The sequence below is a fragment of the Euprymna scolopes genome, chromosome 36, assembly GCF_053919585.1.
Source record: "Euprymna scolopes isolate OS-2025 chromosome 36, ASM5391958v1, whole genome shotgun sequence".
In the NCBI taxonomy this organism is placed as follows: Eukaryota; Metazoa; Mollusca; class Cephalopoda; order Sepiida; family Sepiolidae; genus Euprymna; species Euprymna scolopes.
Window position 1 is genome coordinate 11,332,581 of NC_136517.1, and position 14,554 is coordinate 11,347,134.

The following is a 14,554-nucleotide window of genomic DNA, read 5'->3' on the forward strand; positions in this document are numbered from 1 at the left end:
AACTTTGTTCATGGAATCTACGATTAGGTTTAGGCACAGATAAAGAGTGGGGGAAATTATTGATAGTGTTTTCAACTAGACGAGTGTTTCTTGTGAAAGTTTGGCAAGGGGGGACCATAGATTGGAGCTCAGACGAGCACTTTCCATGAAAATAACGATAAAGCACTGACAAGCTCGCAACATTTCTTTTGTGAGAAAGAGGTTGCGGGGAAGAGAAAAGAGACTCCCCCCACTAAGCTACAAAGTCTGTTTTGAACTCTGTCAAGGCAAGATAAGGTCTTTCTAGCTGCTCCTGCCCAGATGTGGCAACAGTACTCCATCCTTGGACGTACCTAAGTATTTATGTTTGTAAGCATTTGTAGTTTCAGTGATTCAACCGACTATGAAACCCCTAACGCTTACAACACAGGGAATAGATCAGACAATTCTGAAGAACACATGCCATAATAGTATTTGTAGAAAAAAAGACTGTGACTAGCAACATCCTGTCTGTAAGAGAGAGGTTGCAGAGAAGAAGAAAGGGTGAGAGCCAATAAAATTGCAGATACGCTTCTGCACCTTATCAAGAACCCTCAAATTGGGCAGAGATTCACTGACGTAATTATGACAACAATACTCCATACATGGTATGTGCTATGTGAGTTTGATTTTGAAAATCCGACAGGATAACTTTATAGATTAAATAATTAAATCTGACTTCAAATAGCACACACACGCGCGTGCGCACACACACACACGCACGCACGCACGCACACACACACACGCACGCACGCACACACACACACGCACGCACGCACGCACGCACACACGCACACCAAATATAGATATTGAAGTACGTGTTCGGTACATGGGCGCATACAGTATGTACTTGTTCACGATTGGCTTATTAGTCAACAGATCTATTATTGGCAATTTGTTTTGCATCGACATTTAATCACTTATCATCTGATGTCGGTTGAGATCGATCATGAAAGAATAGCAAAAGTTATTTTAAAGAAAAGAAGCTGTAGTATATTTTTTTTCCGTATTTGGCGGCCATCTAGGTTCACCTTTTATCTGCCACTGAGTTTAAAGATAAAATCGGTTCTCTTTATCGCTCTAAACACTTTCGCACACCTAGGGTATTCCTATATCTCTACAAATTCAAAGGTCATAAATTACCTGGCTATTTCCGGAAAGACATCAGCACTATCCTTTTTTTTGAATTTTCACTAAGGATTAACCACTTATCAAGGCCAAAACCAATCAAGAATAAGAATTAATGTTTCTTTTTTAGAAATGTCTTGAACACAATACCACGAACCGCTTTCCAGCTGGCTACAACATAATCTTTTTCAAGTCCAATATAAACAAATTCTTGTTGAGCTATCCTTTTAAACAATCAAATTTTGCCCAATTTAAACCACTATTACCAATCTTCAGAGTTTATGTCACTGCCTACCTGACAATTTCATTAATCTGTATCCTCGATTGGGTTTTTGGCCTTAATAAGTGATGACTCTTTAATAAAATAAAATCTGTATCGTTTAGAATTACTGTGTTTTTCCAAATTTTTAGATACCTTGAAAAATCATATACACGACAGCTGATAAGTGGTCCTGATCACATAGGGTGGAGTTTGCTGCAAAGTTCTTGCCAAAGAGTTTGACTTTGTCAAATGCTAGCGAAATCTCCTCAGGTCCGTTGATGATGGTCGGGGTAGAGGACACGCATCTGTTCAGGTTCATCATGCTACTCTCTTCCTGTTGACTGTTTTCTTCCTACCTATGTCAATAGGCATATTCTGTCTTTGCGATAATCATTTTTCATTAGTTTTAGTTTCTTACATCAAGTGGCTTCATATCGTGCCTGGAGCAGTTTCGATTAAAATATATATATATATATATAAACAGGACGAATAATTCAAAAGTATTAAATATTTTTTTTGTTCAGTTTAGTAAAATGTCAAGGAAGATAATTCAAATTAAGATATTGTCTTCATTTTTATTAAGTTAATTAAAATTTTTAATGCTACTTTATCTGTGAATCTGCCACTTCCTTTTTTTAAGCAGAATTGGTAGAATTGCCTCTATTCTTTGTCAAATCGAAAAAATGTAAAGCACAAAACAATCTTACCTGACGACCTTGGCGTGATTCGATCTTTTGACTTCTGGGTAGCCGAAATACTCCTTGCTTCCTCCTCTTCAGCCATTTCTGCAGTCAAGGAACTTGGGTTACGTTTCCGCCCTTTCTGTGAAGTCTCTAAAGGATCAAGATTTTGTAAAGAATTGCAACTAGAAGGATCCGCCCTCTTTTTCTGTTCATTAGAAGCTTCGATGCTGCCAGAAGTGTTTGACGTATGAGCGTCGCTCTTCTTCCTTGAGACCCGGACGTGATCACGCATTGTGCTCGTCTGCCATTCTCTTGGAACCATAACCACGTCTCGCGTGAACTCTTCATAGCCGCATAACAACTGATATTCCAGACTTTTTGGTACAAGATTGTCTTTGTTTGGTAGCTCGTAAAGATAAAACGACAGTCGTTGTAGAATGTCCATTGCAGACGCTTTAGTCTGCTCAAATAAATGCCGCTGAGAATCTTCGTCATTGGTGAGCGTTGAGTCTAAGTGGTTCCTCACCGTGTGGTAGGCTAGGTTGATTTCCGGCAGTAAACTTTTCTTGCCTAAACCGTCTGTTATGTCCGTCTTGTTATCATCGCGGCCTGTGAATGGTGCCGAAGGTGACACTTTAACACCAGAGAGTAAAGGGACTTGGCTACTGGGGTACTTACGAGACCTTCTTGGTATGCTTCTGTTTGGAGCTTGGTCGTAGAAAAATATCGTTCGAAGCATGGTAAAATCTTGAGCATACACAGTGAGTTTTCATGTCTTCATTCTGGTCTGTCATTGAGTCAATAGTGTTTCTTGCCAAATTCTAGAAATAAAAAATATATCCTTTTTAGATCAAGGTTCGATAAATCATTTTTTTTTTTTTTGAAATAACAAAATGGTAAATATATTTATAATTTGCTGTCGAATGGTTATATTGAAATTATCGTGCAAATAATAGATATCTATCAAAAAATCTCAATACAACATTTGTTTTAAACCTACAAGGAGTACATTTAGTACCACATTTATAGAGATGATTAAATCTACAAAGAGTACATTTATTACAGCAGATATGATCAAATTTAAAAAGGAGTACATTTGATACAGTATTTATAAAAAATTATTAAATATACAAGGGATACATTTATTATAGTATTTATAGAGATGATTAAATTTACAACAAGTGCATATAAAACAGTATTTATAGAAAGGGTTAAATCTACAAAGGAGTCATTTGATACAGTATTTATAGAGATAGTTTTAATCTACAAGTAGTACATTTAATACAGTATTTATAAAGACGACCAAACATACAAAGTTTAATCAATTATTCATAAAAATAGTTAAAACTTCTACGAGTACATTTAATGCAGTATTTATCGAGATGAGTAAGCCTACAAGAAGTACATCTATTACAGTATTCATAGAGATCCTTCCACCGTTGTAACAGGTGTCCTTGTTTTGGAGGGATATTTTATCTATCATCTTTCCGAACGAGTGTTTTTATGTTCTTTACTTAACGTTCTTCTTATCTGTATTAAGCACCTTCTTCCTTTTTATTTTGTTTTTATTTATATTTGATCGTCTCTGACGAGCAGCCAGATAGACTAAAGACAATATTTTTCATCATGAGCTATGAAATGCACGAAAAAAACAAAAAAAACCCCAAAAACTTTTATCTTATTACAGTACTCCTATACCTATACAGTCGCCAAAGAAAACCAAAGATTTTTCAAAACAAAAACGTATTATTCAAGTTATTAAAAAAAAATGTTAAATTAAATCAACTGGCCACGTAAACAAGTAAATAAAGACTGGACATGTTACATGATAAGGGCTGTCCTCTTTTCATGTAAGTATAAAAATAGAGAGATTTAGTTAAAATGAAAATGAAATAGCATAGACGAAATTCGAACCTCGTAATTTAGGTTTAAAAATAGATTACAAAAGAGAATTAGCAATGGAATGTGAAAACAAACCATTGTTTAGCTTAGAGATAAAATAGTTTCAAGAAAAGAATGTGCGTTGTCAATTCTGTTATGAAAAATTCAATTGAGGAATGCAACTACAAGATAATTTAATAAACATGTTTTTAACATATTGGAAATATAGGTTACTGGGAATATAGGTTAAAATTCCTTTTTTAAACAAAGGAAAAAGTTTTGGACACGCATGTCCAGAACACGTGAAAGAAGACACATGTTTTAACATGTGTATGACGTCATGGAAAATGGGAAGTTCTAGATATAGTTAGAAACTTGAGAGAAACTGGGGGAGAAACTGAGAGGGAGTTTGAGGACGACAGACGATAGTCTGCAGTTGAGATTCGAACGTCTAGAAGCGAGACGGTTACTTTTGAAACTTAATATGTGAAGCTTTGAATTCTTGATGATGAAAACCACGACCAGTCGGGAGAAGAAATAAACCCATCATGTGTTTTTATAAACGTCGTCTTTGTGTTGTAATTCTACCAAAAGGTAAAGTGAAAATTGTTATATATGTCTTATATATATCATGTGTTTAAAATGTCTTTACATACACATCTTACATACACAATATGAGCACTAAGACTGTCTCAACACTATCTCAACACTCAAAGAGCTTCTCTACACTTCTAAGTATGAACATTTTTTATAAATATGAATCGCATTATAACACGAACAATCTCTCTTACTACAACATCTCTCTCTAAGACTCTCTAAGAACTTCTTTTAATAAGAAAATATAACAGATACACAAACAAATGAAACCAAATATGTTTCAAAACGAAAACGTATTATTCAAATTATTGGAAAAAATTTGTTAAATTAAATAAATTGGCTAAACACAAAAATATAATAATAAATTTGAATAAGAACATTTGAATAAGATATAAAAATATAATAATAACTTTGAATAAGAACATTTGAATAAGATATAAAAATATAATAATAAATTTGAATAAGAACATTTGAATAAGATATAAAAATATAATAATAAATTTGAATAAGAACATTTGAATAAGATATAAAAATATAATAAATTTGAATAAGAACATTTGAATAAGATATAAAAATATAATAATAAATTTGAATAAGAACATTTGAATAAGATATAAAAATATAATAATAAATTTGAATAAGAACATTTGAATAAGATATAAAAATATAATAATAAATTTGAATAAGAACATTTGAATAAGATATAAAAATATAATAATAAATTTGAATAAGAACATTTGAATAAGATATAAAAATATAATAATAAATTTGAATAAGAACATTTGAATAAGATATAAAAATATAATAATAAATTTGAATAAGAACATTTGAATAAGATATAGAAATATAATAATAAATTTGAATAAGAACATTTGAATAAGATATAAAAATATAATAATAAATTTGAATAAGAACATTTGAATAAGATATAAAAATATAATAATAACTTTGAATAAGAACATTTGAATAAGATATAAAAATATAATAATAAATTTGAATAAGAACATTTGAATAAGATATAAAAATATAATAATAAATTTGAATAAGAACATTTGAATAAGATATAAAAATATAATAAATTTGAATAAGAACATTTGAATAAGATATAGAAATATAATAATAAATTTGAATAAGAACATTTGAATAAGATATAAAAATATAATAATAAATTTGAATAAGAACATTTGAATAAGATATAAAAATATAATAATAAATTTGAATAAGAACATTGTAATAAGATATAAAAATATAATAATAAATTTGAATAAGAACATTTGAATAAGATATAGAAATATAATAATAAATTTGAATAAGAACATTTGAATAAGATATAAAAATATAATAATAAATTTGAATAAGAACATTTGAATAAGATATAAAAATATAATAATAAATTTGAATAAGAACATTTGAATAAGATATAAAAATATAATAATAAATTTGAATAAGAACATTTGAAAACCTGAAAATGTTATACAATGATAAAATCATTATTTACTTTTTTTTCTTTTTTTTTTTGTTAAATTCCGAATTTTCGCCAAAAACATGGCTTTATCAAGGAGAGGGTAGTCCGATGTATTTTTTTTTACTACATAGGCATCATTTATCAAGGCCAATAAGCCACTCGAGGATAAGGGTTAAAGAGTGAACAGTAGAAATTGGGGTATTTGGTACTATATAGTAATCGTTAGTAATGGAAATTCGGTAAATTTGGAACGGCTCATCAAAAACTTGTTTACGTTAGACTTGAAGACAACCATGTTGTAGTCAGCTGGAAAGCAGGAGTTTTTTTGTTTTTCTCTTCATAATGTTGTTATTAAAAGGTTGAGCTTCCTGAAGAGAAAAAAAAATGTCTTGTATCGGTTTTTTTTGCAATTCGGGTATGTAATCGCTCGATTGAAGCGCGAAATTTAAGAAATAGAGAACCACACTTCTTAGAGAACATTTTTTTTTCATAATAAATTTAAATGGGAACATTTGAAAACCTGAAAATGCAATGAAATGATAAAATCATTTTTATTTACTTTTTTGTTGTTGTTAATGTTTCAACCCTTTAAAAATAGTTTTTAAAATTTTTAAATAAATTTATTTAGAAATTGTAAATAATGCTATGAATTTATTTTGTGAAAGAACTGCTGCAAAGTTTAGTTTCGCTAAAATTTGCGTTCCGTTCGATTGTTTACATCCATTCACGGCTACCATCTTGCTTATGATGACTTAAGTCAAGTTTGCCCAAGGAATGAATGGCTTAAAATATTTTTGAAAAAAAAAAATGATATGCTTTTTTTTAACGACAAACTCCCCTACCCCTGACAAAAGTTGAGGTTCATGGTAAAATGTTTTTATTATATTTTCTTCAAATCTAATACAATTTGTATTGTGGCCATTGAAGTTTTCAATTTTGAAAATAAGTTTAATTTACGCGGGGAGAGTTTTTAAAAAAGTCAACTTCCAGAAAAACTTTTCCATTGAAAAATCAACAAAAATATTTAAAGAAAATCACTTTTTGCTTAACTGCCCTAAAACGCTAGAATAGCTCGAATATGAAGTTTTGTTTTACATCAAATTTACATGTGAAAATGACCTCCACTCTAAATTCTTAAATTTATTTTTTTCTTTATTTCTTCTCGCCCGGTAGATAATTTTCCAGACTATCTAAGAAAGCAAATAAATAAATAAATAAATAAATAAAAAGGGAGAAAAAATAAATACAAAACCATAAATGTTACCAAAGGCAAGATGAGGACCTCTTCTACCTGGTAAAAGAATGTATTAAACTTTTACAAAGGAAACAATTAGAACTTTTGCATTACATTAAAATAAGAGTTTAAATATGAAACAAAATAAAAAAAAACATATGTCAGTAATTATTTTTAATCCATGAAACATTTTGAATATCTTGAAAATAGGTTTTAAAAAATACACTTACATTTTATACTGGGAAATTTACAATGTCTTTTGTGCGTCCTCTTAGTGTATGTGAAACTTGAAACTAAATCGCCGAACGGAAACAAAAATAGTTATTTACCAAAAATAATTTCTATTGAGATTTTATTGCTTTATAGTGTCATCCAAATCCGCCTCCTTTTATTCAGACATTTTGTTTTAGTAGATAAACAGAAATCAAAGAAGAAATGAGCCAACACATGTTGTCACATATAGGTGTGAAAAGTTCGGAATCTACTAATCCTGTTAATGCCTAATTCATACGTACATATGAAACTGAAATCAAAGAATAAATGAATCAACACATGTCGCATATAGACGCGAAAGGTTTGAATTCATTAATTTTATTGCTGTCCAATTCATCTGAGTCTAAGATTTTGAAATTACGAAAAGTGTGTTTTCGTAAAGCACACTTTTTGATAACTTCTTGTAAACTTTGCTAAGGAGCCGGACAAAAGGCCACCGGAAAAAAGGACACCGGACAAAAGGACACCGGACAAAAGGACACCGGACAAAACCCACCATCTTATTAAAACAAAACACAAACAGATTAAATCTTAAAATGAATCAAAAACATTAAAACTCACTTTTTATATTTTTATTTTAATTTAATTAAATTTCAAAAAATTAGACACCATGGCAAGGTATGAAAATTAAGCAGCTATGGAATAAATATTAATTGAGGATAGATTTTAAGACTATTCTTGAAGAGGATATAGTTTTAAATAGAATTCAAGTGCTTCTCACAGAAATATACATATTTTTAAAAATATTTACTATTGTTTGAAACCAAATAAGTCGATTTCTCTAAGTTAGATTCGCGTTCTAATGATACTGTTCTGATATTATTTTTTACAATTATTATATTAACAAAAAAAAAGTAATAAATTAAAATTCTATTACCAGATTTAATTCATCTTAATACATTTCGGTTTATTCATAAAAACGTCAACGATTATAAAATTTTGTTAATATTAAAAAACAAAGTCAATTTTTCCGTGAGTGTTTGAAACTTGAAAGGAATTTGACAGTATTTAAACTATCGAATAGAAAGCCACTTAAATAGTATTTGAGGTATAGCGCTTAGCTCATATTTAAAATTATATCCCCGATAGGACGATCATAAAATCTGTTTTCAGTCGATTTTTATTCCGTAGTTACTTAATGTTTCTACAATTCCAAAATTACGTAATTTTCTATTGCTAATTTTCCAGTGTCCAATTCTCCGTTGCATCATTAAATTATTAGTGATGTTTGAAAGTATTTTTCTAGACAAAACTGTTTTGTTTAATTTTTCAATATTTTTCGGAACATGTAAATCAACTACTTTCTTTGAAAGGTTACCTAGAGAATTTGTGCAATTTTTAAAAAAGATTTTTGTTTCATATGTAAAATAAATTTACATCGTATTTTGATGTTATTATCATTTTAGTTTTAGTGATAATTTAAAACAATAAATATTTATCATTAGTATCAATAATGAAAAAATTAAATTATAAATTTAAAAGAATCGGTTTTGGTATCGGAAAATAGTGACACGTTTATCCGATTCTGATACCTCTAAAAGTTTTTCACAAACTTCAAGACTCATTAATTTATTAATTGCGGATTGTTATCCTTATCATGTTTTTTGGTTGTTGTTTCACGACGTTTCAGCCAAAAAAAAAAAAAAGATGTGGATAATCGTCCGCAATAAATAAATTAATAAATAATACTCATCTCAATAATGAATTCTAATTAAAATTTCAAGGCTCAGTATGGTATAAAATTTCAGATTTTTTGCTAGCTTTTATTTATATTTTTTCTATTTTCTAATTTACCCTCTAAAAATGCCGCCCGGGGCGCACCGCCCACCTCCATTTGCTACGCCACTGATATATATATATATATATATATATATATATATATATATATATATATGGGGGAGTTAAAAGAATAAGAATAAGTTCGATTCTTTAAGAGGAGACTTAACGGGATAATGAAAAGCTCAACAAAGTGTTTTGGAGCTTATATAGACTCTGATATGAAAGTCATTTTGTGTGTGTGTGTGTGTGTGTGTATTTTACAAGGTGGTCACCACTTATCAAGGTCCGGAAGCCACTCGGGGACACGGGTTATTGCGTGTACAGTACGTTAGTATTGGAGATTTGATAAAGTGTCTTACTTAAGGGGGCGGTTCATCAGGAATTTGTTAATGTTGGACTTGAAGACATCCAGGTTGTAGTCAGGTAGGCAACAGGCAAACGGAAGAGAGTTCCACAGGCGTGCACTTCTAAGAAAGAAGCTTTCTTTTTTTTTATAGATAAGAAATAATTTTTACAGGGGAATATTTTACGTTACACTGCAAAGGAGATAATAAAATCTTATCAAACCATTTCTTCTTAAAAAGAACCCAGAATTATTGATATCTGAAGATATAGCTCAGATCGAATGCTCTCCTGTTCAAACCCGGATGTACCTCACCATATATATATATACACACACACACACACACACACACACACACACACACACACACACACACACACACACACATATATATATATATATATATATATATATATATATATATATATATATATATATATATATATATACTAGCAGAAGTACCCGTCGTTGACTGGGTTCAAAAACAGCCTACAGAAAATGGACTCTGATTTATGAAAGTATGATAGGTTATGAAAAGGAAGGGTTGTAAAGAGATAGCTTCGAATTCGGGGGTATCAAAACCAAAGCAAAATATGATGAAAGTAAAAATAAAATAGATAAACCCCATAATTTATTATACCATACCTATTCACACTGAAACACTTATCACAATATTCTGTTGATCTATATTAAAAAACCTTGTTAAACTTTGTGACATATTTCCATTCTATGGAGGTCAGGCGCAAACGAACACCCCATAATTTTATTATACCATATTTCTTCAAATTGAAAGATAATTATCAAAGTATACTTACGCTGATGGATATGAAAAGTCTTTATTAAAGTTTGTGCCTATTTCCATTCTATGGAGGTTAGGCGCGAACGCAGACCACACAATTTTATTATACCATCCCTGTTTAAGTTAAAACATACTTATTAAAGTATTATTATGTACATCTATATCAAAAACACTTGTAAACGTTTTTTTTTTTAATTTTTAAACTTTTTATTTTCATACTTTGTGGACCAGGCGCGTATGCAGATCCCACAATTTTAATAAATCATTATTATGCCAGATCAAACATACACATTCCTGTGTCTCGATACATCTTCTATCATTATATGTGATCAGTTTTTAATAATAGTCAATCATATAGGGTCCTATTCGTGGCCAGACACACACACACAGACGTTCAGCTGTATATTATAGATATATACATAACATGATGAAAAGAATTGTATTTTTCGAAACTTCGAGGAATAAAATCTCTCACGTTTATTTGTACTCCTTTTCAGATGATTAAAAATTTTGTATACCTTTTTTGTATCAGTTTATAATGTTTTTTTTTGTTTTATTTTTAAATTTGAATTAATTTTCAATAATAAGTTTTTGTTTTCTATTTTATATATATATATATATATATATATATATATATATATATATATATATGTGTGTGTGTGTATATATATATATATATACACACATATATATATATATATATATATATATATATATATAGTAATTAGTAATTAGTAATTACTAACTAGCTCTACCTACGTATTGAGCACTTTTGAAGTAAATACTTAAAGTTTACGCAAAAATCTACACTTTCATATATTAATTTTATGTGAGTAAATGAAGTAGTTATATATATATATATATATATATATATATATATATATATATATATAAGTGAACGTGTCTGTGCGTCTGTGTGTCTGTGTACGTTTCCCTACGCAATAACTCTGTCAATTTTAAGTCTACAGACTCGAAATTTCATATGCAGGCTACTGAGATTTGGGGAAATCTATGTGATTGGTTTTTGGCCAGAAATGTGGCTGTTAAGGGGTCAAAGTTCAACGATTTTACTTTTGAGAACTCTACCAAACTCCTCCGACAATTTTGGGTCTAGACACTTGAAATTTTAAATATAGGTTCCTTGGACATGGATCTAACTTAATAACTTGATTTAATCCCAAAACAATGAATGTTAAGGGGTTATAATAGGGGTCAAAGCTAAAAAATTTACCGTTTTTTATTTTTTTTTTATTTTTGCTCAGCATACACCTCGAAATACCCGGGCAACGCCGGCACCCATGCTAGTGTATGTATATATATATATATATATATATATATATATACATATATATATATATATATACACGAGGGGCGTGCAATAAGTAATGCCCCTGACCCACTTCCAATTGTCTGATCCAGCTGAAATTTTGCATATGCAATGATTTCTATCTCTTATGTGGCAAATTACAGCTCTGAACTAATTGTGGTTTCTGTTTTACAGGTGTTTGAACTGAGTCAGGTGTGAAATGGAGCCTGTTAAATGTTTTTGTATTTGAAAGGACGCACACCACAGGAGACTTTTGATAAAATGAAAGAAACTTATGGTGATAATGCCCCATCATATGACCTTGTAAAACGCTGGCATCGTGAATTCAAACATGGCCAGAAGTCATTGGAAACAGCTCCCAAACCTGGTCGCCCCCACCTTCTGCCATTGATGAGGCATCTGTCTATCAAGTTGAGGCTGCCATTTTGGAAGATCGGCGCATTACTATTCGCCAAATAGCCCAAGATGTCAAGATTAGTACAGGGTCTGTGGAAACTATCATTCATGACCATTTGCATATGCATAAGGTGCTTGCCAGATGGATTCCCAGGTTGCTCACACCATTCCAGAAGTGAGAACGCGTCGAGTGCTCGAGGATGAATTTGGAGATGTGCCAAGAAGATGAGTTAAAGTTTTTCAAAAGATTGATTACACAGGATGAAACCTGGGTCCATCACTATGATCCAGAGACCAAAGCCCAGTCAATGCAGTGGAAGTACTTAGACTCACCACCCCCAAAGAAGGCAAGGGTGCAGCCCTCCGCTGGCAAGGTCATGCTCACAGTCTTCTGGGACAAGGATGGAGTAGTGATGACAGATTTCCTGGCAAAGGGTACCACAATTACAGGAAGCTATTATGCTTTTCTTTTGAGGAAATTAAGGGAACTTATCAAAATCAAGAGGCGGGGCAAGATCAGCAAAGGTACCCTCCTCCTGTAGGACAACGCTCTGATCCACAACTCGCATGTCGTCAGATTAGAAGCACGGGCGTGTGGTTATCAAATCCATCCCCATCCTCCCTACTCTCCTGACCTTGCACCCTCTGACTTTCACCTCTTCCCAGCCATTAAGTTGTTTTTGAAAGGAAAGTGTTTCCCAGATGATGCAGCCTTGATTTCTGAAATCACGTCGTGGTTGGAGGACCAACCTGGGGTGTTTTACAAAAACGGTCTCCACAGCTGCATCAAACAATGGGAGCAATGCATAACTCTGGGTGGTTCCTATGTAGAGAAAGATTAATAACTGTGCCAAGTTTCGTTGCTCTACTGCTATGGGAAGTGGGTCATGGACATTACTTATTGCACGCCCCTCGTGTGTGTGCATGTATATATATAGTCAAAAGGACAATATAGTAATCGATAGTAATGGAAGTTCGGTAAATTTGTTAACTTAAGTGGAACGGCTCATCAGAAACTTGTTCACGTTGGACTTGAAGACAACCATATTATAGACAGCTGGAAAGCAGGAAAACGGAAGACAATTCCACAGGCGTGCAGTTCTAAGAAAGAAGCTTGATCATGGAATCTATGTTTAGGTTTAGGTACAGATATATGTATATTCTTTTGTTTTTTTCCCCCAATTTCTTCCATATTTTTACATGTTTTTAACTGACATGAACACGTTTTTGCAATTTATGATAACTATCATAAATTGCTTTTTCGTTTGATACCTTAACCAGCAACTTTTAGCTCTTCTATAATAATAACAATAATGGAGCAAACTTTGCAACTAAAAAAACTTTTCAAATTCGAAAGATTAAAAATATAAATATAGAAATATATATTTGTATCATAACAACTTAATCCAGATTTAAAATTTAAAAAAATCAAGATATTGTAGAATTAGATTTACAATATTTTATTCGAAACAAGGAATACGAAGTAAAGGTAGAAAGTTCCTTATTCACTGGAGTTTCAAAGATAGACTCTTCTCCTTAGTGAAAAAAAAATGTTAGCAAAGAGTACGTATAGAGAAATATCTATTTTTGCTGGTTAGCTAATTTTTTAAAACATTTGAAAAAAAAAAGAAGCTTTTTGAAAGAAAGTGAAAGTTTATAGGAGACATGATAAAGAATACTCAACAATATTCCAAAATTTTGGTTGCAAATATCCATCAAGTTTCAAAAGTTCGTGAAAGGTGCGGCGATTAGTAAATCCTTTGGAATCTCTTTAAAAAGCATCAGGTGTTGCAGAAGTGATGAAAAGTTTATGTAGACGAATCTTGTATTGAGAAAGGGTGTAAAATCCAATTTATGGAATTAAAAAAATATTACGTCGAGAGGCATATGAGGTCTTATTTTAACAATATAATCAATCAAGAAAAGCCTATCTTTGTAACTATATATATATATATATATATATATATATATATATATATATATATATGTGTGTGTGTGTGTGTGTGTGTGTGTGTGTGTGTGTGGAGGTCGTTTTAAGGATCACCACTTTCACTTAATCTAATAACTCTCATATCCTTATTGACATAATAATGTCATCATGTTCTAATGTAACTTTAATCTTGTCTTCCTGTATTTTCTTATTGATTGCTCCTCTTAATTGGGTAGAGCTCCATTTATTCTGACAAGTTGGTCTTTCTCTCTCCAAAATAAATTTATTTTTTCCAGTTAACTATATTTCTTTCTTTCTCTCTCTCCCTCTCCACACACACACGCGCGCGCGCGTGCGCACACACACACACACACACACACACACACACACACACACACACACACATATATATATATATATATATATATATAGTCATCTA

The 14,554-nt window shown here is 31.2% G+C and overlaps 1 protein-coding gene across 6 annotated transcripts in view; it reads right to left on the minus strand.

Annotated features, from left to right (window-relative positions):
• LOC145260335 (uncharacterized) overlaps positions 1–14,554 on the minus strand; it is a 153,586-nt gene that overhangs the window by 105,418 nt on the left and 33,614 nt on the right. For 5 of the 6 annotated variants that reach the window (XR_013864274.1, XM_080118250.1, XM_080118249.1 and 2 more), the window contains exon 2: positions 2,116–2,912. Coding sequence is in view for 5 of the 6 variants with exons in the window: in XM_080118250.1 (XP_079974376.1) it covers positions 2,116–2,830 (715 nt within the window). In the remaining variant the exon portion in view is untranslated. Of the gene's footprint in view, positions 1–2,115; positions 2,913–6,308; positions 6,404–14,554 lie in introns of those variants that run through there. The other variant, XM_080118253.1, reaches the window with a different exon arrangement.